The sequence below is a fragment of the Callithrix jacchus genome, chromosome 5 (genome assembly GCF_049354715.1).
Source record: "Callithrix jacchus isolate 240 chromosome 5, calJac240_pri, whole genome shotgun sequence".
NCBI lineage: Eukaryota > Metazoa > Chordata > Mammalia > Primates > Cebidae > Callithrix > Callithrix jacchus.
Window position 1 is genome coordinate 67,568,931 of NC_133506.1, and position 25,503 is coordinate 67,594,433.

Sequence of the window (25,503 nt, forward strand, 5' to 3'; positions counted from 1 at the left end):
GATGGCAAGCACTGTGTCTGATTCATCCAGCACACAGCCTGTCACATGGCACAGGTGCTCAATGGATGATTGTTGAATGAACAATTCCAGAAACTTCTGGATGTGGCTTTTGACCTCATGGTTCAAGATAGCGGCTAGAGCTCCAGCAATCCCATATGTGTTCCAGGCGGTAAAGTGGAGAAAAGGATGAAGAAGAGGACAGAGGGTCTGCACCAACTCTCTTTTCAGGAAAGTTCCCAGAAGTTGCCATGTGACGCTTTCACATACACCACTTGAGCTTAGTCACGTGACCAGACCCAGCTGCAAGAGGAAGCTGGGAAATGCAGCTTCCATTCTGGGTAACCACATGCCCAACCAAGAACCAAGGACTGAATTGCTATAGGGAGAATATACATCCGGAACAACTAGTGGACTCCACCTTTGAGAGGGTGGATAGATGGAGGGGCAGAGCACGACTGTATGCCAGGCTCCATTTACATGTCTTTTCTCATCGCTACTAAAAACTACTATTGGCCGGGTGCGGTAGCTCCTGCCTGTAATCCCAGCACTTTGGGAGGCTGAGGTGGGCATATCATTTGAGGCCAGGAGTTCGAGGCCAGCCTGTTCCACATAGTGAAACTGTCTCTATTAAAAAAAAAAAAAAAAAAAAAAAAAGAGCTGTTCTTATCCTTGACTCACAGAGGAGGCTTGGAGAGTTAAGCCACTTCCCCAAGGACATACAGTGAACTGTGGCAGAGCTGCAGTTGAAACCTGTCTTTTCCTTGCACACCAGACAGGCTGGAAAATCTGGAAAGGGTGTGTCCTAGGAGCTGCTGGAAGGAAGTCTTTTCACAAGGAGGGCTTGGACAACGATGCCAGATGCTGTCAGGCCAAGCAGGATATGGGGCCAAAGGATCTGCCTAGATATGGCAACTAGGATGCCGCCGGTGACCTTGGCAAGGGCATCGAGGAGAAGTGGTGGGTGGAGGCCAGTTGCAGAGGGAAGTGTGGACTGGTCTTTCTGGAAGGGTCGCAGTGAGGGGAGAGTGGGCAGAGCTGCTGGGGAACCTTGGGCCAGAGGAGGCAGAAGAGGGGAGCAGGTGTAGGGCTGGGAGAATGGGGGTGGCTTCTGCTGTGCAGCCTGTGGCTGGGTAGCAAGGCTGAATACAGAGGAGGGGCCCTTTTCTGTTCATTTGGAAGGGAAGGGGGCAGGGGGTGCAAAAGCAGGTGGGTCTGGAGAAGGAAGGGGGGGCAGAAGAGGGAGTTCCAGTCTTGTAAGTGATGGTTCTTGGTTGGGGAAGAGGGCAGAAGGCCAAGGGCCTGAGGGAGATGGCAGGGGCTGGACTGTGTCATCCAGTCTGGCAGCCACTAGTCACCTGTAACATTTAAATTAATTACAAGTAAACTGGCCAGTCACGGTGGCTCACTCCTGTAATCCCAGCACTTTGGGAGGCCGTGGCGGGTGGATCACGAGATCAAGAGATGGAGACCATCCTGGTCCACATGGTGAAACCCCGTCTCTACTAAAAATACAAAAAATTAGCTGGGCATGGTGTCGCGTGCCTGTAATCCCAGCTACTCAGGAGGCTGAGGCAGGAGAATTGCCTGAACCCAGGAGGCAGAGGTTGCGGTGAGCCAAGATCGCACCATTGCACTCCAGCCTGGGTAACAAGAGTGAAACTCCATCTCAAAAAAAAAAAAAAAAAAAGACTTCCTCCCCTCTTTGGGATTCCCCCAGATCTCCCTCCTGGACAGTCAGCCCCTTCCTCCCTGCTGGTTCATGAGGCCACTCCTGGGGTTCTCTACTTGTCCCAGTGCCAGGCCTCTCACAGCCGAGGAGGATTAGGGAGAGTGCCGATGTCAGGGCTGTGCCAAGATAGCAGCCTGTGGACAGAGGTGAGCCGACGTCCCCATCCAGCCCTGGCCCTGCTGGGCTCAGGGCGTAAGAGTCGGCTCACTGGTCCCTGCCTACCCCCACCCTGCTCCCGGCAGATCCAGAGGAATCTCAGAGACTGCCCAGCTTAGCCCCACGTTTCACAGACGAGCACACTGAGTCGCAGAGAGGTCTGGAAAGAAAGCATGGAAGGCAGAGGTCTGTCCTCACTCCCTTTATTGTACTCCGTCCCCCACTTTCCCCAGACCTTCTGTTCAGACAGAGCCAGGCAGGCCTTTGGAGTGAGGGCTGAGCCACAGGCAGGGAGCCCAGGATGTGGCTGGAGCTCCCACCCCCAACCCGAGGTAGCTGCGTAAGGATTCATGGCTAGAAGGGCTGGCCTGGCCTGGCACTCTTGGAGAGAAGCTTTTCCTGTGGAGGTGACGTGGCATGGACCCTGAGTCTGTGCATGGTGGTGGAGGTGTGTTTAGATGGTTGTGTTTGACGGGCCCCAGCTGTTTATAGACACAGTGTGGAAGGACGCTGCGTGCATGTGGGCAGTGCATACGCCAGGTTGTGTGTATGACACACCGTGTGGCACATAAGTATATGACACACACACTGGAGGTGTCCAGGACCCTGCTCCGTGTCTGCACCTGCCAGGTGGTGCAAGCTCAGGACAAAGTCTGACTCCTGCTCAGGAGCTTAGGGTCAGAAAGTTCATGACAGGGCACGGTGGCTCATATCTGTAATTCTGGCACTTTGGGAGGCCAAGGTGGGCAAATCACAAGGTCGGGAGTTCAAGACCAGCCTGGCCAACATGATGAAACCTCATTTCTACTAAAAATACAAAAGTTAGCTGGGCTTGGTGGTAGGTGCCTATAATCCCAGCTACTCAGGAGGCTGAGACAGGAGAATCATTTGAACCTGGAAGGCGGAGTTGTGGTGAGCTGAGATTGCTCCACTGCACTCCAGCCTGGGCAACAGAGTGAGACTCCATCTCAAAAAAAAAAAAAAATTCTGGCCGGGCGCGGTGGCTCAAGCCTGTAATCCCAGCACTTTAGGAGGCCGAGGTGGGTGGATTATGAGGTCAAGAGATGGAGACCATCCTGGTCAACATGGTGAAACCCCGTCTCTACTAAAAATACAAAAAATTAGCTGGGCATGGTTGCGGGTGCCTGTAATCCCAGCCCCTCAGAAGGCTGAGGCAGGAGAATTGCCTGAACCCAGGAGGCAGAGGTTGCGGTGAGCCGAGATCGCGCCATTGCACTCCAGCCTGGGTAACAAGAGCGAAACTCCGTCTCAAAAAAAAAAAAAAAAAAAAGAAAGTTCGAGGACAGTAGTTCTTCAGTTTAGGTCCCAGAACGGCCTGGGGAGTTTGCTGTCTGTGCAGGTCATATGGCCAGCCCTAGGGCCTGTGGTTTCGGAAGTCTGGGCTAGACCCAGGAGCCTGCATGGTCGATACATTTCCCAGGGAAACCCAAGGCCAGGAAGAAACAGGGCTCAAGCAGAGCTGTCTCATACAACTTTCTTCAATGGTGAAAATGCCCTGAGCCGTCCAATATGGCAGCCACTAGCCACACGTGTCTACTGAGCAGCTGAAATCTGGCTAGTTCAACTGAGGAAGTGAATGCTGTGTTTCATTGATTTTATTTTAGTTTAATTTAGTCGCCTATGGTTATCCACTGCCACATTGGAGAGCCCAGAGCTGGAGGAATGGAGGCAGAGGGATGGATCGTGAGGTCCAGAGAGAGAAGCGCAAGGCTAGCGTACAGGTGTGTGGGAGGGGCCTGCCCAGCCCCAGCCCTTCCCTCCCAGGAGCGGCTGAGACCGGGGCAGGCTCCCTTGGGGGGTGTGGAGTTGGAGCCAGAGCTCAGATTGGCACACGTCTCTCCTAGTTTGCACCCTGAGCTTCTGGCAAACTGGTATGTGCCTGGCTGAGAGGGTAGGAGACTTCCTGTGGAGACCCTCTGCCCTGGCTGGGACCCAGCAGGCCCCCAGCCTGAAGCCTCACGCTGCATGCAGTCGGGAGTACAGGCTGGCATCAGGATACCCTCAGGTTCTCCTGCAGGCCCAGGGTGGAGCTGGTGGCAGCGGGGTCATGTTCACCCTGTGTGTGTGGTGCAAGGTTGGGGGACACAAGTTGGTGCTGGGGAAGCAGCTGCCCGTCCCCCTCAACGCAAACGCCTGTGCCGGAGGCTCCGAGGGCCGGGTTCAGGGAGCTCCCTCACCTCTGCTGGCCGCATGTCCTCAGCGTACTTGAACTTCTTCTGTTTGTAGTAGCGTCTCTTGGGCAGGATGTGAAGCAGCAGCAGGTCACAGAGGACGGTGGCCTGGGGTCAGGGAAGGGCAGGGAGACAGCGTGGGAATCTGGGGACGGGCACAGAGCCCACCACATCCCTGCTCAGTCCCTAACGCTGTGGCCTGGCCGGATCCCTCCTCACTGGAGGCCTATTTCCTGGAGGGTGGACGAGGCCCTGCAGTACTCTCAGGGGACCAAGATGGTTCCACCCTGACAGAATGAGAGGGGGGATCTCATTTGGCCGCCAAGCTGGAGGGCAGCAGTGTAATCACAGCTCACTGCGGCCTCCGACTCCTGGCATCAAAGCCAGCCTCCCGCCTCAGCCTCCCAATGTGCCGCAATTATAGGTATGAGCCAGTGTCCTGGCTCTGGGCCTTGGTTTTCTTAGATCTGCTGTGTGTGGTGGGGTGGGCAGCTGCTGGCCCAGAAATGATAGACCGTTAGGGTCAAGTTTTAGGGTGAGAGGTGTCTTGCTGCTACTGACTTGTGGAAGAGTAGGAGCTGACCCAGCACAGCGACCCGGTGACCCCAGCACTTACCACCCCGAAGATGCCAATCCCAGAGCCGATGGTGGTCATCGTGGGGATAATGTCAAATTTCCCGGCCTGGTGGTAGGACCCAGGGAGAAAAGGGCTACCAGTCGGAAGGGGTACAGCTGGAAAAGGGACAAGGGTACTTCCCCACCCTCAGCTGTGAACTGTCCCTGCCTCTGACTCTATATGCACCAACAGCTGCTGTCAGTAGACCTGGGTTTTGACCTTGGCTCTGCCTCCCTGGGCCCAAGGGGACTGTGGGGGAGACATGGCCATAGGTTGCAAAGCTCTGCCCTGGACAGCCCCCACGCCCCGTCTGTTATTAGAAGTAAAACTGCCAGATGAACCCATCCAACTTCCGGATGTCTGTAACTGTAGATGCCCAGAGGTACTCAGAGGAGCCAAGAACGTGTCTCAGCTGCCACCACACTCACGCTGGACTCTCACCTTGCCGTCCACCAGGATGTCAAAGCGAATCCCAAACACCTTGAAGAGGTGACGGTGGTTGGTCCCGTTCTCCACAAAGTGCCTGGCAAACCTTGGGGAAGGGATGAGGTGGCAGGAGGGTGATGGAGGGGACTGTCTTGGGTCTGGATTTCTCAGCGGATCAGGGATGCAGGAGCCTTAGCAGTCTCTAAATAAAGCCCCATCCCCAGCCCGGGCAGGCTCCCGGGCCTCATTCTGGGAAAGTTGTACTCAGCTCTTGCCCCAACTGCTTGCTTTTGTTTGTTTTTTGAGACTGAGTCTTACTCTGTCAACCAGGGTGAAGTGCAATGGCACTATCTTGGCTCACTGCAACCTCCACCTCCCAGGTTCAAGTGATTCTCCTGCCTCAGCTTCCCAAGTAGCTGGGACTACGGGCATGTGCCACCATACCCTGCTGACTTTTGTATTTTTAGTAGAGACGGGTTTCATCATGTTGGCCAGAATGGTCTTGAACTCCTGACCTTGTGATCCACCTGCCCCAGCCTCCTGAAGTGCTTGGATTACAGGCATGAGCCACTGCGCCTAGTTGTTTGTTTTAAAGAGATGGGGTCTCATTCTGTCACCCAGCCTGCAGTGCAGTAGTGTAATCACAACTCACGGCAGCCTCAGACTCCTGGCCTCAAAGCCATCCTCCCACCTCAGCCTCCTGAGGTTCAACAATGACAGATAGGAGCCACTGTGCCAGACCATTGCCCCAGCTCCTGATGTCAGCAATTTCTCCAGCTTGTTCTGGCCGGGTGGACCTCAAAGGGACTGAGACCCAGGGACAGGGGATCGGAGACTTCAATATCTCGCTCCTGCTGGCTTCCTACATGGGAGGAAGGCACAGTAGGAGCCGCACAGACCCTCTGCTCCCCTCTGGGGATGCTTTTTCAGCTGCGAAGGGTTGGGGGAATAGGAGACCCTGCAAGACCACCAGGAAGGATGGCTGGGGTGTGGGGGCTGACAGACACCTGAAGTTGAAGCCTGGGGAGAGGTTTTTCTCCTCGTATAGCCCATGGAATTCGTAGATGGGTTTGCAGTGTCGCACGTGCCAGTCGAAGTCACAGTGCCAGTCGATGGTGATGCCAACCATGCCACCCTGCCAGGGACACAAGTGGTTAAGAGCTAGGGTCTCAGGATAAAAAACCCCCATCTCGGCTGGGCATGATGGCTCATGCCTGTAATCCAAGCACTTTGGGAGGCTGAGGCGGGTGGATCACCTGAGGTCAGGAGTTCAAGACCGGCCTGACCAACATGGTGAAACCCCATCTCTACTAAAAATACAAAAATTAGCCAGCATGGTGGTGCATACCTGTAATTCCAGTTATCAGGAGGCCGAGGTAGGAGAATCACTTGAACCCAGGAGCGGAGGTTGCAGTGAGCCGAGATCGCACCACTGCACTTCAGCCTGGGTGACAGAGCGAGACTCCGTCTCAAATATGGTAACAAACAAAAACCCCATCTCACAGCTGGTACCAGTATTCTCTTGAAAACATTTTGGGGCCAGGCGCAGTGATTCAAGCCTGTAATCCCAGCACTTTGGGAGGCTTCAGCAGGTGGATCATCTGAGGTGAGGAGTTCGAGACCAGCCTGGCCAACATGGTGAAACCCCATCTCTACTAAAAATACAAAAATTAGCAAGGCATGTTGGCAGTGCCTGTAATCCTAGCTACTCGGGAGGCTGAGGCAGGAAAATTGCTTGAACCCTGAAGGCAAAGGTTGCAGTGAGCCAAGATCGCACCACTGCACTTCAGCTTGGGTGACAGAGCGAGGGTCCATCTCAAATGCGGTAACAAACAAAAACCCCATCTCACAGCTGGTACCAGTTCTCTCTCAACGACAACATTTTGGAGCCAGTCGCAGTGGCGAACACCTGTAATCCCAACACTTTGGGAGGCCGAGGTGGGCAGATCACCTGAGGTCAGGAGTTGGAGACCAGCCTGGCCAACAAGATGAAACCCTGTCTCCACTAAAAATACAAAAATAGTCAGGTGTGGTGGCAGGTGCCGTCATCCCAGCTACTCCGGAGGGTGAGGCAGGAGAATCTCTAGAACCTGGGAGGCGGAGGTTGCAGTGAGCTGAGATCGCCCCATTGCACTCCAGCCTGGGTGACAGAGTGAAACTCCATGTCAAAACAAAACAAAACAAAACATTTTTTATTCGAAAAAAAGACACTGAGAAGCTGTTTTGGGGTAAAGGTCCTATCACCCTCTCTAGCCTTCTAATTACCCTCCACACTCCAGCTTTCTGACCATTTCATTTTTATTTAATTTATTTATTCATTTATTTTCACCCTGTCACTCAGGCTGGAGTGCAGGGATGCAATCTTGGCTCACTGCAACTTCCACCCTTGGGTTCAAGCATTTCTCCTGCCTCAGCCTCCCAAGTAGCTGGGATTACAGGCATGTGCCACTACACCCAGCTAATTTTTTTTTTTTAGTAGAGATGGGGTTTCACCATCTTAGCCAGACTGGTCTCGAACTTCTGACCTTGTGATCCACCTGCCTTGGCCTTACAAAGTGCTTGGATTACAGGCATGAGCCACTGTACCCAGCCTGTGAGTGGGGTTTTTTGGTAACATCACAGAAAAGGGACTGATTTCATCCCTGAATAGGCAACTGCAGGAGCAGTACTGATAAGGAGCACGTGGTAGCAGCTGGATAGGCCTGCCACGTGCTAGGCATCAGAGCATGCCAGGCGCAGCGAGTCAACTCACCGGACCCTAGGGACAACCCCATGAGACTGGCGCCATGATACCCCCCTTGATGGGGCAAAAGCTCAGCCCCACTGAAGTTTAGAGACTTGTCTGAGTTCCCACTGCTTGTTTGCAGAAGAGCTGGGATTGGAACAAAGTCAGCTAGTTCTGTGCTCATAGAGACTGCTTCTCTGGAGTCCCAGGTGACTGCAAGGATCTCAGGGGCACAGGATTTCTCAGGGCCATAGGCTTTAGGATTCAAGCTGCTTTTATCTATTTTTTTTTTTTAAGACAGAGTCACTCTGTTGCCCAGGATGGAGTGCAATGGCGCGATCTCAGCTCACTGCAGCCTCCACCTCCCGGGTTCGAGCGACTCTCCTGCCTCAGCCTCCCGAGTAGTTGGGATTACAGGCACCCACCACCACACCCAGATAATTTATGTGTGTGTGTGTGTATATATATATATATATATATATATTTTTTTTTTTTTTTTTTTTTTAACAGAGTCTTGCTCTGTCACCCAGGCTGGAGTGCAGTGGTGCCATCTCAGCTCACTGCAACCTCTGCCTCCTGGGTTTAAGCAATTCCCCTGTCTCAGCCTCCCAAGTAGCTGGGACTACAAAAACACACCACTACAGCCAGCTAATTTTTTTTGTATTTTTACAAAATACAAAAGGGTTTCACCATATTGGTCAGGCTGGTCTTGAACTCCTGACCTCAGGTGATCTGCCTACCTTGGCCTCCCAAAGTGCTGGGATTACAGGCATGAGCCATTGTGCCCAGCCAATTTTTATATTGTTAATAGAGACGATGTTTCACTGGCCAGGCTGGCATTTTTTTTTTTTTTTTTTTTTTTGAGATGAAGTCTCACTGTGTTGCCCCAGCTGGAGTACAATGGCGCAATCTTGGCTCACTGCAATCTCCGCCTCCCGGGTTCAAGTGAGTCTCCTGCCTCAGCCTCCCAAATAGATGGGATTACAGGCATGTGCCATCACACCCAGCTAATTTTTGTATTTTTAGTAGAGAAGGAGGTTTCACTATGTTGGCAGGCTGATCTCAAACTCCTGGCCTCAAGTGATCCTCCCACTTCCACCTCCCAAAGTGCTGGAATTACAGGCGTGAGCCAGCGCACCTGACCAAGCTGCTTTATCTAATTGTTTTTTTAAAGCAAGACATTAACAAACATCCAGGTGACAAGGTCTGCCCACATCTCTTCATTCTGGGTACCTCCTTTGTGCCAGGTCCATGCCAGGACCTACTGAGTCTCAGGGGCCCTAGTATCAGGGGACAGACGCATACAAACACTCAGCCCTCACCAAGGAGATGGGAGGATGCACTGGGCCTAAGCAGCCTTGATCAGGATCCTGCGGCCCAGCCCTCCCTGCTCGCCTGGCACCATGTTCCATACCTTCTCAGCCAGCGTGCTGAAGTTCTGGCCTGACTCTTGCACCACGTAGCCAAGCTGGAAAACGGGACACAGGGGGTGCAGGGTCTTGTGGTAGAGGCAGGTCTTCATGTAGGCGGCATTCACCTCTTCCACCAAGTTGCGCCTGTCCGGGTGGAAGGTGTTGACAGCAGCGGGGTGCCATCGGGAGGGTGCCCACTACTGCCAAAAGCCTGGGGACCCCTCATTGGCTCCACAATGCCCCTTCGATTCCTTGCATGCCAGCAGGAATGGAGGGAGACAGAGACAGCTGAGAGCAGCTGGGGCAGTCTCGGACAGCCGCCTGAACTTCTGGCGGAATTTCCCACACACCTGTTGACCTTGAAGCGTGGGAAGCTGATGCTGTTCTTGATGAAGAGAGTGAAGTTCTCGGCCTCATGGAGAAGGGCAGGGCTGGAGGACATCACACTCACTCATCCGCTCCTCCCCAGGGGCCCCCTGTGTGTCCCAGGCAGAGCTTGACATAGCAGGGGTGGGCGTGCATCCGGGACCCTCCTCAGCCCTGGGCAGGTGGAGGGGTGGGTGTGCTGTAACCGGCCAAGGCCCGGGGGAATCTTCGGCCCAGGTCATTCGGATGGGGTTGGGGTGGGGTCAGAAAGGGGGTAGAGATCCTTTCTAGACGCAGGTTCCCCCTCTGCCTGGCCTGGGACCCTGTTCTGGCTCCCCAGAAGGTCAGTGTTACCGAGGGATGTCATCATCCACCTCCACGGGGCACCAGCCAAAGATCTCACACGTCTTCACAGTGGCGTTGAAGGCCACACACTTGCCGGTGCGGATGCCTGCGGCCAGAGAGGAACCCCTGGGTGCCCGCCCCAAACTGGGGTGCAGAGGAGGCCACCCAGGCCCCTTCCCCAGGGGCCCCCAGTGAGAGGCACTCAAGCAAAGGAGCTGAGGACAGAAACGTGTCTGGGTCTGGGACAGGGCAGCCCGAGCTTGGGTGGAAGAGGAGAGAGGGCAGGAGGGAGCCCCTCTCAGAGGACGCCTCGGCAGGAGGGGTGTGGGGAGACGCTGGTCAGCATGAGCTGGGCCTGCAGGATGCCAGGGCTACAGCTGGGGGCTGTGGAGGGACAGGAGGAGGCTGACCTTACCTTGGGCCTTTCTCTTGGCTTTTCCAGCGGTGCAGCCACTGTCTTCCTTGCATATGCCGCCTTCCGGGTGCTGGGCGAGGCAAGAGCTGCTGGCCTCAGGCCCCTCCCGTCCCCAGGGCCCGAGGTGGGTGTGGGGCAGTGTCTCCCACCTCTCTGGGGTGACACCCACTCACAGCCTCCTTCCCCATTTCCCCCACCCTGGGGTCCTGCCCAGCCACCCACTGCCAGTGTCAGCTGGGGATGGGGGTGGGCAGTCTCAGCACGCTGCCAGGTATATCAAGTGCTGGGTGGGAAGGCTCAGCTCTGCAGGGCCTGACAGTGACTGTGTGAATACACGCCCAAATTTCCACCGCCATGGCCACTGCGGAAGCCTCTCTGGCTTCCTCTCTGGTGCCCACGGAGACTTTCCCTGCAGGTCATTTTCCCCTGTGAGTCCGGGAAGGGGCTGGTGGGCAGAAGTCCTCACCTCTGCGCAGTAGCCTTGAGCCTGCTTTGGGGTCACGATGAAATTGGTCATGACCACGAAGGAGCTGTCCCCCTAGAAGTGAGGGGCAGGGGAGGGAGGGGTGGGCTGGGAGCTGAGAGAAGAGCCCCAAGGACCCAGAGCTGCCCCAGTAGACCCCTAGAGCCCACAGGACACCCAGCAGCCGCCACACCCCCTGCCATCACCAGGCTGCTTCTGCATGGTATTGCTAAGGCCCGGAGAGAAAGAGGAGCTGGGCTGCTCCCACGGAGACAGAGTCCCACCCGCTCCAAGACAGGCCCTGTGAGGGCAGGCGCAGCCCCAAGCCAGCTCACCTGTGCTGGGAAGACATAGTCAGCCACATCCCAGACCTGGGGGCCGAGGCCGGGGAGCTGGGTCACAGCCAGGCCCTTGAGTTTCACAGACACACTGCTGATGAGGCCGCTGGACGTCTGGTAGCCCTTCTCATAGACAAACACCCACCTGTGCGGGTAGGGGACAGGGGGAGTTGTGGTTCTGGCACGGGCCGGATCCATCGCCTCCTTCCTTGCGCCCACTCCAGATGTGCCTCTGAGCCACCGCCTTCTCCTGAAGCTTCTGTCTTGGACTAGAGGCAGGATGGCCTCCCCTGCCTCTGCCTGCTTCCCCCTGCTGGCTGGTGCCTGAAGTTCCACTGAGCTTCTCACTATGAAAATGTGAATTCAGGCCGGGTGTCGAGGCTCACGCCTGTAATCCCAGCACTTTGTGGGGCTGAGGCGGACAGATCACTTGAGGCCAGGAGTTTGAGACCAGCTTGGCCAACATGGTGAAACCCCATCTCTACTAAAAATACAACAGTTATCCAGGTGTGGTGGTGGGCTCCTGTAATCCCAGCTACTGGGGAGACTGAGGCAGAATTGCTTGAACCCGGGAGGTGGAGGTTGCAGTAAGTTGAGAGTGCAACATTGCAGTCCAGCCTGGGCAATGAGTGAAACTCCTTCTCGAAAAGAAAAAAAAAAGCCGGGCGCGGTGGCTCACGCCTGCAATCGTAGCACTTTGGGAGGCCACCTGAGGTCAGGAGTTCAAGACCAGCCTGGCCATCATGGTGAAACCACATCTTTGAGAAAAAAAAAAAAAAAGAAGAAAAAAGAAAAAAATTTAAAAAAAAGAAAAGAAAAGAAGGAAAAAGAGAGGAAGGGAGGGAGAGAAGGAAGGAGGGGAGGGGGAAGGGGAGGGGGATGGGGAGGGGAGGGGGAGGAAAGGGGAAAGGAAGGAAGAAAGGAAGAAGGGAAGAAGAGGGAAGAGGAGGGGAGGGGAGGGGAAGGGAAAGGAAGGGAGAAATAAATGCTAATTCAGATACTCCCTCCAATCCCTTTCCAAGAACAGCATTTGCTGGGGCCTGGAGGCCAAGCCATTCAGACCCTAATCCTTCCCAGGGTGCTCCTCATTCCAGAGGCGCCAGCAGAGCACAAAGGCTGAGAATATGGTCTTTGGTGCCTAACAGCCTGGGTCCAAATCCCAGCTCCACCACTTACTTACTGGGATTTGGGGTAAGATATTCAATCCCCCTGTGCCTCTGTTTCCTCATCTATAAAACGGGAATTATAGCAGTACTTCTTGAAGTGATCAAATGAGTGAGTTCATACATGTAGAATCACTCAGAATGGGGGCGGCACAGAATCAATGCTGTAGAGACATGAGTTGTTATTATGATCCAGCCATGCTGGGGCTCCCTGGGAGACATGAAGGAACACAGAGCTGGGAGGTGGCCCTCTGAAGGGCTTGCAGCGTCCTGCCCCTCGGTTGAGGCGCTGTAGGAGTGGCTCAGACTGGAGGGCTTCCAGCTTTCTTGGGAAATTCTGGCCTTTCCTTTGCAGCATTAAGCAGTCCTCCTCTGGGTTCTCCACTTTCAGTCTGGAAGGTTCCTCCCTCTTAGCCCCCGAGTGGGCAGATGACCAAGGCTTGCCCATCAGTGTTTCATCCCCCTGGTAGCAGTGATGGGTCTAGGGAGAGGCACATGACCTGGGGAGTTTCAGCAGTGAGGCCAGGACTCTTCTGGAAGGTGCCAGGAAAGGAACACCCTGTCTACTGAGTGGCTAAGCAGGACGGCTGCGAGACGAAACTGTGGTGGTCATCCTTGCCACCTGATAGAGAGGGCAAGCCCGACAGTGAAGCTCACCTAGAGGAAAGCCAGCCCAGGAGATGGAGAGGGGCAGAATCCTGACAATGTTGTTTGAGCACCTGGATTCAGCCATGCCTGAAGCACACATGAAAAATCGATTTCTGGACTTTTCAGTTACATAAACCGATACATTTTTCTTTTACTGAAGCCAGTTTGGGCTTGGTTTCTATTGCTTACAAATGAAAAAGCCCTGGATCACACTGCTCTCCAGGCGGCTCCTTCCTTGAGGAAAGACTCCTTATGGAGATTCCGGGCAATGTGTGTGTATGTGTGTGTGTGTTGGCATATGGAGTGTGTGGCTGTATACTTCCAGGGCAAATCTGTGAGGGCACCTGTGGGCAGATGTGTCATTCCTCTCCACTCCTTACCCTACCGCAAGCTCACCTGTCCAAGGGGAGCTCAAAGCAATGGCCCCTTCTCCTTTCCCCAGGGCTAAGGCCAGTAACAGAACTCTCCAGGCCTCTTAGTCCCAGAGTCACTCCTCTCCCCGCTGCAGGCCCCAGGCCCCAGGAGGCCACCCACCAACGTCCTCTCCTTCCTCCTCCACCCACCTCTCCTCTAAGCCCCCCTGGCACTGGGGCCAAGCCGCACACTCCAGAAGCCTCAGCTTGGTCACTGCTGTCCCCTGCAGGTCCCAGAGAGCAACAGGTAAGGCATGACAAAGGCCCCTGGCTCTCAGTGTCCTGAGCCTGTCACGCTGCCTGCAGCCCCATGGGGGAGAGTGATGGCATCACCCATCCCCCTGCCCTCCTTGGGTCCCTTCCTCCAGGAAGGCCTCTGGTTCTGTGTCCAAGCCAGGAGCTGCTGCAGTGGGGAGGGAGCTGCTCTGTGTTCTGAGTCCCTCTGCAGACAGGCCATGGACCTTCCTCTTGGTGTCCCCAACCCTAAGAGCTTAGTGACCTTTCTATATTTACCTGATACCAATTTATAACACAGCCAGGGAAACTGAGGTCTGCAGGAGTGGCACTCCCAAGTGTCCCCACACTTGAGGCACCCAGCCCAGGATTCAGCCCACCTCCAACCAAGCAACACTGGCTTTCATGTGGCTCCCAGGAGGCAGAGCACAGTGGGCAAACAGAGCCACGTGGAGCCTGCAGGCCTCATGGGGCTGATGCACTCAGCGTGCGTCTGTGTCTGCTCTTGCGGCTGCGGGTCTTGAGGGTCAGTCAAATCTGGCATTTGTGACCTCAGCTCTTATGATAATAGAACGACTTTGGGCCGGGCGCAGTGACTCGCCTGTAATCCCAGCACTTTTGGAGGCTGAGGTGGGCAGATCACTTGAGGCCAGGAGTTCAAGATCAGCCTGGCAGCATGGTGAACCCCATCTCTACTAAAAATACAAAATTAAGCCGGGTGTGGTGGTGTGTGCCTGTGATCCTGGCTACTTGGGATGCTGAGGCAGAGAATCGCTTGAACCCAGCAAGCAGAGGGATTGCAGACTGCACTCCAGCCTGGGCGACACAGTGAGATTCCGTCTCAAAAACAAACAAAATAATAGAATGACAGTGGTGCCAGCCCACTCCTCCAAAGCCATGCCTGGATCCAGCCTTGTATCACCACCCTGGAAGGCAACCTAGAGGGCCTGATGTCAGACACAGTGTCTTCAGAAGCCTCTCCCCTTCCAGAAATAACCCTGCCATGCTTTCTACCTTGTCATCAGCAATCCCCTGTCCTGGGGCTCTCTGATGACCTCCTTGTGGAAGAGGCCACATGGTGGAGTGGCTGAAGGTCAGGGGCCAGCCCTGCTGCTCCCCAGCTGTGTGGCATCAGGCTAGATGCTACACCTCTCTGAGTCCTGGTTTTCTCAATAAAACAGAGGTGATGCCACCTACCTCAAAGGCACTGCTTACTCAAGAAGTATTTGGCCGGGCGCAGTGGCTCACGCCTGTACTCCCAGCTCTTTGGGAGGCTGAGGTGGACAGATCACAAGGTCAGGAGTTCAAGATCAGCCTGACCAACATAGTGAAACCCCGTCTCTATTTAAAAAAAAAAAAAAAAAGAAGAAGTATTTAGTGAGGCCCTACTATGTACTCAGCCAGGGCTCAGGAGACAAAGGCATTTAGGTAAATTGTTTGGGGGGGAGTTTCCATGAGTTCTTTTTTTTCTTTTTTTTTGAGACAGAGTCTCACTCTGCCACCCAGGCTGGAGTGCAGTGGTATAATCTTAGTTCACTGCAACCTCTGCCTCCTGGATTCAAGCAGTTCTCCTGCCTCAGCCTCCCCAGTAGCTGGGATTACAGGCATGCACCACCACGCCCTGCTAATTTTTGTATTTTTAGTATAGATGTGGTTTCACCATGTTGGCCAGGCTGGTCTCGACCTCCTGACCTTGTGATCTGCCCACCTTGGCCTCCCAAAGTGCTGGGAGCCACTGCGCTGGGCCTCTATGAGTTCTTTTTAAGGAAATTAGCACAGTGCCGGGGACTCAGTAGACGCATATGATGCAAACCTTTCATTTTCACTGTTCTCTGTTCCTCCTTCACAAATTCCTCTTTCAATGCCGATCCGCCCCCATTCCCGGAGTGAGCTGCCTCAGACACATTCTGTCCCCAGAATTCTAACTCCAGACTGCACTCTCCCCTGAGATTCAATCCACATAGTCATTCAGTAAACATGAGCCGGGTGTGGTGGCTCAGGCCTGTAATCCCAGCACTTTGGGAGGCTGAGGGGGGAGGATCACCTGAGGCCCAGAGTTTGAGACCAGCCTGGGCAACATAGCGACACTCCGTCTCTACTAAAAAATGAAAACAAACAAGTATTTATCCAGCCCCATTATGCGCCAAGCACTGTTGAACAAAGCAAACACAAAAATGAACAAAATAAACACAAATCTTGCACCCAAGAGACTTACACAGGTGCTCCTGGAATCACGATGGAGCTGTGGCCGGATGAACCCATCCTGAGTTAAAAGTGCTCTTAATACCCCCAGGAAACCCACCAAAAAGTCAAAGAATCCCAAGTCAAACCATTCAGTCCAGATGCTCCTCAGCTTACAATGGGGTTATGTCCTGATACATTCTAAATTGACCCATGTGAGTGGGGGACCATCTGGATAAATGTCCGCATTTCCAACTGCTGGGTGGCTCACACCTCCCTACCCCTTACCTATCTCACAGGTTCCTCGAGCTCAACCGAAATGTTTCAAAAACAGTCCTGCACTCCCTCAAAAATTAAATTTGACCCAGCAATTCCATGCCTAGGGTAAGGTGGCACATGTCTGTAGTCCCAGTTCTTTGGGAGGCCAAGGTGGGCAGATTACTGGAGGTCAGGAATTTGAGACCAGCCTGGCCAACATGAAGAAACCCTGTCTCTACTAAAAATACAAAAAATTAGCTGGGCGTGGTGGCACGTGCCTGTAATCTCAGCTACTCGGGAGGCTGAGGCTGGAGAATCACTTGAACCCAAAGGGTGGAGGTTGCAGTGAGCCGAGATCACACCACTGCACTCCAGCCTGGGCAACAAGAGCAAAACTCCATCTCAAAAAAAAAAAACAGAACACAACCTATGTCCACACAAAAACTTGGACACAAATATTCACGGCAGTATTTTCACAAGAGCCAAGAAGTGGAAACAACCCCACTGTCCATCAGCTGACAACTAGATAATCAAAATAGAGCCACACAGTGAAATATTATGTAGCCTTGAAAATGGATGAAGTGCTGATACGAGTTACAACCAACACGGATAAACCTTGACAACACTTGAGTAAGTGAAAGAAGCCAAACGCAAAAGACCACGTATCATAGGATTCTGCCCACATGAAATACCCAGAATAGCCACAGCAGGCTGCGGGGAGGGGAAATGGCGGGCGATTGTTAAAGGGTGGGAGCTTTCCTTTTGGGGGGAAGAAAATGTTCAGGAATCAGTGGTGATGGTTGCATAACTCTGTGAATATGCGAAAAACCACAGAATTGGATTTTTATTTTAATATGTTTTTTTGTAGAGTCAGTCTCTGTTGCCCCGGCTGGTCTTGAACTCTTGGCCTCAAGGGGATTCTCCCACTTCAGTGTCCCAAATTGCTGGGATTACAGGCATGAGCCACTAAGCCAAGCCTGAATGGTATTTTTTTAAAGGGTAAATGTTATGGTATATTACATTTCTTTTCTTTCTCTCTCTTTCTCTCTTTCTTTCTTTCTTTCTTTCTTTCTTTCTTTCTTTCTTTCTTTCTTTTTCTTTCTTTTCTTTTTCCCTTTCCTCTCTCTTTCTTTTCCTTCCTTCCTTTTCTTTCTTTCCTTCTTTCTTTCTTTCTTCCTCTCTCTCTTTTCTTTTCTTTCTTTCTTTCTCTCTCTCTCTCTCTCTCTCTCTCTCTCTTTCTTTCTTTCTTTCTTTCTTTCTTTCTTTCTTTCTTTCTTTCTTTCTTTCTTTCTTTCCTTTTCTTTCTTTCATTCTTTTTTTGAGATGGAGTCTCTCTGTCTCCCAAACTGAAGTGCAGTGACATGATCTTGGCTCACTGAACCTCCGCCTCCTGGATTCAAGCGGTTCTCATGCCTCAGCCTCCTGAGTAGCTGGGATTATAAGCACCCACCACCACTCCCAGCTAGTTTTTGTATTTTTAATAGAGACAGGTTTCACCATGTTGGCGGGACTGGTCTTGAACTCCTGACCTCGTGATTCACCTGCCTTGGTGTCCCAAAGTGCTGGGATTACAGGCGTGAGCCACTGTGCCTGGTTTACACAATTATTTCAATGCCGAGTACTAACCACTATACAAACAGAAACTCAACTGGACCAAACTGATCTCTTCATCCCCCTTTAAAACTTGTTCCCCTGTGTCCTCATCATGGAGAATGGTGCTGCCCCACCCCATCGCCCAGGCTCGGCACCTGGGCAGCGTCCTCACAGCCACCCTCCCCATCATGCCCACATTCTTTGGGTCTCTCAGTCCTCCTGTCCTCCCTTGGCTTTCATCTAAGGACCCAGAAGGGCTTGTGGTGGGAAGGCTGAGACGCTGGAGGAGCTGGGGCAGATGTTGGGGCAGCTCTGGCACGGGCTGGAGGGCCCGGCCAGGTGGTGGCTGATGGGATACAGGGTATGACCATGGGCCACAGGCAAGAGTTGACCAGATGGGGCATGAGCTGTCAGACAGCAGTGCCCTTGGGGAGGGGCACAACCAGACGCCAAGCCTGGGAGGACTGCTCAGAACTGAGCCCACCCTGAGGCCTCAACACAACCTACAGACAAGTCCAGGAGCATCTGAGCATTTATTCCCTGACTACAGGATCTTTTTTCTGTTCGCTTCTGTATTTTTAGTGTCCAGCGCAATGCTTGGCACATAGTAGGGGCTCAATAAACACCGGTGTATTGCATGACTAAATGAATGTGGAATTGAATCACAGGCCAACGATTTGCATTTTTAATTATTTTATTTTAATTTATTAATTTTATTTTTATTTTTATTCTTTTTATAAGACAAGGTTTCACCATATTGGCCAGGCTGATCTTGAACTCCTGACCTCAGGTGATCCACCTGCCTCAGCCTCCCAAAGTGCTGAGATTACAGGCATGAGCCACCATGCCTGGCCATTATTTATTAATTTTTGAGACAGGTGTCACTCTGTCCTCCAGGCTGGAGTGCGCTGGTGCAGTCGTGGCTCACTGCAGCCTCAACTTCCTGGGCTCAGGTGATCCTCCCACATCAGCCTCCTGAGTAGCTGGGACTGCAGGCACGGGTCACCACACTTGGCTAATTTTGTTTTGTTGCAATATTTTGTAGATACAGGGCCTCCCTATGTTGGCCAGGCTGGTCCTGAACTCCTGAGCTTAAGTGATCTGCTCACCGTGACCTCCCAAAGTGCTGGGATTACAGGCATGAGCCATGACACCCAGCTAATTTTTGTATTTTTAGTAGAGACGGGGTTTCACCGTGTTGGTCAGGCTGGTCTCGAACTCCTGACCTCAGGTGATCTGCCCACTTCGGCCTCCCAAAGTGCTGGAATTATAGGCGTGAGCCACTGTGCCCAGCCTTATCTGAGACCATCTTAACTGGAGAGGGCCAGCTCAACTCAGCCCAACCCTTCTGGTATCAGGCCTACTCACGTCCTCCCTTGCCCAGGATTTCCTAGAAGAGCATGACTAGCAAAGACCACTGCCTCAGTTTCCCTCCTCAGAGTTTGTGTTCTCGGCATGTCAGCCTCTCTGCTCAGCCTCAGTAACTGTCCATCTCTGAGTCTCAGGACCTCCTTCCCTTCATCTGAGTTGTGCTCCGGTGTTTGTCTCTCTGTCCAGGTCTGTCTCTGTGTCCACCCATCCCCGACCCAGGCTTCGCCCTGTCTCTGGGACACGGGACCTGGCTCTTCTCTCAAGCTCTTTTCCATCCCCCGGCAATGCCCACAGGGCCAGACACGAAAGCAAAGCCCTCCCCAGGAAATAGCCACATGCTGAGCTGAGTGCACTTTAGGGAGGTACCCTGCAACCCCTGCCCCAGGGGCCGGTTAGGAAGCTGAGGCCTGAGATGCCAAGACCAGGTCCAGGCTGGGTCAGGGGTTGGGTTTGCAGCTATGGGTTCCTAGCTGAGAGGTCAGTGCAGTACTGGGCAGTGGCCAGACGAGGGCACAAGGGACAGCAGGAGCCACAGCCCACGCGTGAGCTGGAAGGCTGTGCTGAGGGACCCTGCCTTCCTTCCACCCTCTGCTGTGTGACTAGGGCAGGTCAGTGCCCTCTCTCTGAGGATGTTTCTTTCTGGAATATCAAGGCTGACTTTGGAGCCCTGCAGGTGGGTGGGTTCAAATCCTGGTTAGCCTCTTACTCAGCTGTGAGATCCTGGCTAGACCCCTGTGGCCCTGGGCCCCACGGACACCGAGAAGGGCCACGGCCATCTGGAAGCTGATGAGACCGTCTTGGGAAGGAAGATGGGCAGGAGGGCAGTAGTGAGGTCCCCGTCACTGGAGGTTTAGGTTCCCGGCTGGGCGGCAGCTTGGGGCATAGGCTGAGGCTGTGGCTGTGGCTGGGTGGGGGCTGGGGGTACAGGGTGGGGACTCCCACACTGACAGCCTGTGACCCTCACACAGGAGCCCCTCACACCTGCAGATCTGAGAGCAGAAGTAGGGAGCCGCAGGGGCAGAGAGAGGACAACCTTCCCCCAGCCCCCCGCCCCCACCTCTTCCAGCAAGGGTAGGCTGGGCTTCAGCAGGCAGCCTCTCTCTTCCAGGGAGGGTCAGGAGTGCCGCTAGGTGAACCTGAGGCCCGTCCTGCACCTGGCATCCCATCATAAGTGCCCGCTAGAAAAGATCCCCAGTCCTGTGATGGTGAGGAAGGAGCAGGCCCAGCAGAAGCCTGGGGGTCAGGGTGTGTACGGAGCTCTGTGCCCTTGCATGCGGGCTGCTGACTCACTGTGGACCTGGAAGGCCCACTGCGACTCTCTGGGCCTCAGTTTCCCTCACAAGCTCAAACAGCATCGCAGATGTCAAATTGGTTTCTGAACCAGAGAGAGGAGAGAGGCCAAGGCTGGGGCCTGGCCCTGGGTGCATCTGGCCAGCTCTGAGCTTCGGAGACGGGGTGGAGGCAGAGGGACGGCTCTTTTGGACGCCATTCGTTTCAGGGGGACTAGGAAGCTGAGGTCCTTGTTTGGGCCCTGGGTCAGCCTGCCCTGGACTCCATTTAGCAGTTCTGGTTTGGAACCATGGTAAACATGATGTGGAGACCAGAGTCTCAGAATCACACGGCAGAGTCAGGCAGGGGTTACTGGGCACCCTGAGCCCCCCCAGCAGGGGCTGAGACCCCGCCTGCGGCCCTGGGGCCTCCAGGAGCCCTCTGCAGAGTCACTGTGAGTGGACAAGATGAACCACACACAGGGGACACGCACCAGCCACAGGGCAGACATGGGCACAGCCATATGCACACACAGGGGTCCCCACGCATAGGCAGCCAGCCGAGTCCATGCACACACCCATATGTGTGCAAGTGTCTGCCAGGCCAAGCCTGCCTCCCGGGAGCACCAGACTGTAGGAGCGTTCCCCTGCTGCCTCTGACTGCACTCCCTGCCTGGCGGGACAGGTCCAGAGACGCCCGGGAAGAAACCATCATCCCAGGGAGCAGAACCTCCAATCTCTGGCCTCTGCCTGACATGCCAACGTGAAGGCACCAGTCCTTCAGGCGGCGGGGACTTCTCTGCTCCAGGGGCCTCAAACCTCCCCAGATGCCTCTCACTTAGGCAGGGAAGGTGGCAGCAGAGCCTGTCCCTCTCTGGCCTGTGCGTCCGTGACAGCCTGGTTTGGCAGGCAGTCAGAGGTCGAGGGCTCGGTCGCTGTGGTTGGTGGGCCCTAGCCTTGAACACCACCCCTCAAAGGAACCCCGACACTGAGCCGGTTCCTCGAAACCCCACAACTCTGCCTCCCGTTCACCGAAGGCCCCGGACAGGGCTTCCCCTCCGGTGACCTGGCAGCTTTTCCCCTCCACTGCTGGAGAGGAAGAGGCCTCCCTGGTGTCTCAGAAGGTGTCTCGGGGCCTGGAGGACAGGCCCAGTGCGGGGGCGGGGACAGCGGGAGGCACCAGACTCACCCCACGACATAGACGAGGACCAGCAGCTGGATCAGCCGGAAGACTATGCCCACCTTCTTGTTGCGCACCAGCACCATGCGGGGGGTATCGTACTCGAAGAAAAAGGCAGCCAGCTCAGCCTGGAACCGCCGCGCCATGGCAGACCGGCGGGGGCTCAGAGCCCACCCCTGCCCGGCCTCTGCTCTCAGGGTGAGCCGGTGCCAACACCCACGTGGATGGCAGGGCGTCTGGGGGCTGTGCGGCCCCTTAGGAAGAGCGGGGCCGTGCAGGTGTGGACAGGGCCAGAGCCCGGGGTCGGCTGGAGGCGTGTGGGTTGGAGAGAGAAGCCTGGGGCGGTAGGAGCAGCTCTTGGCCCCTGGAAGGCAGGAGACTGCAGGCCTGCCTTGCCCATGTACAAATAAATTCCCAAAGATAGATGGGGCGGGGCTGGCGGGGCCACTCAGGCCCAGCCCCGCTGCCCCTCCTGGCTCTGCCTGGCCCTGATGGGCCTCCGGAAACAGGAGTTGTTGGCAGGAAACCACTGGCCACCCGTCACGGGGGCAAAGATAAAGCTCTCTGCCGGCTCCTCGAGTTATTCCTCCAAAACCTGGCAAGATGGAGCTCTGGCCAAGGCCTGCGGGAATCTGGAGTCGCCTCAGGTTCAGAAGCCCCCGCCCTTGCACCGCACCCCTCCCCCCGCCCGTGCCCTCCCCTGCCCGCCAAAATCAGCCTTCCATCCCCGTCCCCATCCCCATTGACCACCCTCTTCCTCTCCCACCAGGGCTGACTGCTCTGTCCCTGGGGGCCTGTAGAGAGCGGGTGGAGAGGAAAGAGGCTCTGAGTCCAAGCCTGGCCCGGCCCAGCTGACTGCAGTGCTGGGCTGGCATCTCTATCCCCCACCCCTCCTCTCCACCACCTGCCCTGCCTGGGCCACCATTGGAGGGAGAGAGGTGGCAGGTGCCAGGCGAGGCAGGCACCACGTCTGCCACACAGGGCTGTCGGGGCCCTGAGGCCAGCGGAGAGCCTGCCCTCGGAGCTCCCTGGCTCTGCCGCTTCTTGGCTGTGGGCGCTGGGTGCCACCTTGTCCGTCTGAGCCAGCTCCCTCATCTGTAAAGTGGGGTGATCAGGGCTACTCCTCCTGAGTGGAGGCTCCCGGGGGATGGGTCTCAGCAACACAGGACAGAACAGGCCACTGTTGAGTTTGGGGCACAGCACCTCTGCAGCCCCTACCTTCGCTGCCCAACCCCAGCCAGGGCCTGAACACTGGGGTTTGGGGCGGGCACAGGGTCCCATGTTAGCACCTCAGAGCTGGAGGCCTCCCAGCCCCATCCCTCATCTTGCAGACGAGGAAATGGAAGCTCAGAGAAGAGAAATGAGTTGGTCCAGCTCACCCAGTGGAACTGGTGGTTCCAGCTGGAAGCAGGGCCTTGGAGGCCCCAGAGTCCGAGCTGCGCCACCCCTGAGACTGATAAGGAGTCGTCTTCCTGGCAAGCCGTTAGCCAGAAGTGCTCCTGGCAGGGAGCCAGGCCTGGGGCTGGGAATCCCCACAGCCTGTCTGAATGGGGGTCGCCCACAGAGGGCTGCCCGAGGCCCCTTCCAGCACCCTGGCCTGTCTCTCCTTGCCAAGTGGACCAGTCTCACCCCTGTCGGAGAGTTTCTGCTAATCTGGTGAGTGTCGTGGGCTTTTCTAAAGAAAATCCAGCGACGTTGGGAACCAGAGCTGGGGCGGCCGTCTCCTGATCTTGACCCCAGACAAAAGGGCCAGTTCCTTTCCCAGCTGCCCCTGTGGCCGTGGAATGGGAGGCACCAGGACTCAGCTGCTTGTGATGGGGACTGGGGTGGATGCTGAGACCTCGTGGGCCGTTCTGGGTCCCCTTTCAGCCACTGCTCCCTGACACGAACACCACGTTCTGGAGAGTGGCTGGCACTGTGGAATGGGAGGGAGGGAGGGAGGGAGGAAATAAGGCAGGAGGGAGGGAAGAAGGAAGGAAGAAAGGAAAGAAGGAAGGAAAAGAGGAAGAGAGGGATGGGAGGAGGGAGGGAGGAGGGAGGGAGGAAGGAAGACAGGAAGGGAGGGAGGAAGGAAGAAAGAAAGGAAGGAAGAGAAGAAGAGAGGGAGGGAGGAGGGAGGGAGGGAGGGAGGAAGGAAGGAGAAGATGGAGGAAGGGGAAGAAAGGGAGGGAGGGAGGGAGGAAAGAAGAAAGGAAGGAAGGGAGGAAGAGAGGGAAGGAGGAGGGAGAAAGGAAGGAGGGAAGGAGGTGGGAGGTAGGGAGGGAGGAAGGAGGGATGGGAAGGGATGGGAAGGGAAGGGGAGGAAAAGGGAGAAAAGGGAGGGGAGGGGAGGGAAGGGAAGGGAAGGGGTTCTTCAGTCTGCTCTATTCCTGTCACACCACCGTGTTTTCCTCCTCCTCCTCCTCCTCCAGGGAGCCAGGCTTGCTGGAGAGACTGAGGAGAGATTGGCTGAGGGACAGATTTGCTTGGAGGACACACCTGTGCTTGTCACAGCCTGGGCCCTGGCGCTGACCCTCAGAAGGCGGAGCAGCCTGGAGGAGTGTCTCATGTGGGGATATTATCTTATCCAAAGTGCACCCCAGGGACCTACATTTATTTCCTGCTGCTAACTCCACAGAGCAAGTCAGCCATCCGGTGGGGTCAGCACGCCTTTCGCCGGCTCTAAACTGCGTCTTTCTCTCCCTTGGGCCCTGCCGCAGTGTTCTCTGGGACAAACACCTGCCTTTGTTCTAGGCATTTGGGGCTGGCGTGGGCAGGGCACAGGCCGGAGTGCCACACTTGGGGTCGGTCGGGGAAGGGTTTTCCTTCCAGCAGCCCCAGGGGGAGGCTGGGGAGGCCCCGGAGTCCGCATTTCACAGGCCAGGAAACTGAGGCCCACGGTCACAGGAGTTCCCACGTGAGCTGATGGCTGGAAGGAGGCTCCCCAAAGTCTGAGGGCTTGGCCCCGAGCCACCCGAAGACTCCAGCGTGTGAGAGCTGCCAGTCCTGCCTTATAAGCCCAAAGACTGGGTGGCCGGCTCGGGGACCAGGCCGGGCCTTGTAGGGAGACGGCCTGGCTGCCAAGCACTTGCCCCGGACAGCCTCCCGGTGGGGCTAAATTTAGCGATTCTGTGCAGCATGGAGGCTCGAGGCTGGCTGGGGCCTCAAGGGAGGGGACACAGCTTCCAACAGGGGCTCCTTAGCCACTCAGGGTCCCAAGGATGCCCAGATGCTGCCTCAGTCCAACCCTGACACTGTCTGGGCTGAGATTCCTATAATGCCATGCAGCCTCTGAGACTCTGGCTACAGCAGGGCTCTGGGCCAGCCGGGCAGAGCCTGCCATGGGGAGGCTGGGGGAGGGCCGGCAGCTGGGGGGAGGCCTGGGGTACAGCGCTGGCCCCAGGTTTGGCTTCTCCCATTACCTGGACCTGAGCTGCTTCTCAGGCCTCTCCTACCCCGCACTCTGGGCTGTGACCCAGCTGAGGCCCTCCCCACTCCCCCTGTGTGTTTAAAGTGTATCACCTCCTGGTCCTTCTCCATCCGGCTCACCCCTCTGCCCCACTTCCCTTCATCCCCAGCCTCCCTCCACCCTGGATTAAGAGAACTACCGGGAGGCCAGGGGCGGCGGCTCACGCCTGACATCTCAGCACTTTGGGAGGCTAAGGCAGGAGGATTTGAGCCCAGGAGTTTGAGAACAGCCTGGGCAACATAGTGAAATCCCATCTCTACAAAAAATACAGAAAAAAAGAAAATTAGCTGAGCATGGTGGTGTATGCCTATAGTCCCAGCAACCTGGGAGGCTGAGATGGGTAGACCACTTGAGGTCAGGAGTTTGAAACCAGCCTGGCCAATACGGTGAAACCCTGTCTCTGCTACAATTACAAAAATTAGCTGGGCGGGGTGGCAGGCAGCTGTAATCCCAGCTACTTGGGAGGCTGAGGCAGGAGAATTGCTTGAGCCTGTGACAGGGAGATTGTGGTGAGCCGAGATCGCGCCACTGCACTCCAGCCTGGGGGATAGAGTGAAACTCTA

At 55.3% G+C, this 25,503-nt stretch overlaps 1 protein-coding gene across 1 annotated transcript; it reads right to left on the reverse strand.

The window, feature by feature from the left end:
* Positions 1–2,074: 2,074 nt before the first annotated feature.
* On the reverse strand, positions 2,075–21,873 carry P2RX1 (purinergic receptor P2X 1). The gene is made up of 12 exons (XM_035299494.3): positions 21,502–21,873; positions 11,181–11,328; positions 10,849–10,920; positions 10,383–10,452; positions 9,977–10,073; positions 9,607–9,687; positions 9,259–9,400; positions 6,127–6,254; positions 5,135–5,225; positions 4,694–4,759; positions 4,084–4,185; positions 2,075–3,962 (listed from the first exon to the last, which is right to left on the reverse strand). Exons 1-12 carry the CDS (start codon positions 21,636–21,638, stop codon positions 3,897–3,899), a joined length of 1,200 nt encoding a protein of 399 aa, XP_035155385.1. The 5' UTR covers positions 21,639–21,873; the 3' UTR covers positions 2,075–3,896.
* Positions 21,874–25,503: the final 3,630 nt, after the last annotated feature.

Bases quoted from the DNA above. Each gene is read 5' to 3' on its own strand.
- P2RX1 (XM_035299494.3), bottom strand. From the start codon at position 21,638: ATGGCGCGGCGGTTCCAGGCTGAGCTGGCTGCCTTTTTCTTCGAGTAC. The intron at 11,329-21,501 runs GTGAGTCTGGTG...CTACCCGCACAG, and splicing joins GTCCTCGTCTATGTCGTGGG to GTGGGTGTTTGTCTATGAGA. The intron at 3,963-4,083 runs GTGAGGGAGCTC...CCACACACACAG, and splicing joins AGGACATGCGGCCAGCAGAG to GGTGAACATGACCCCGCTGC.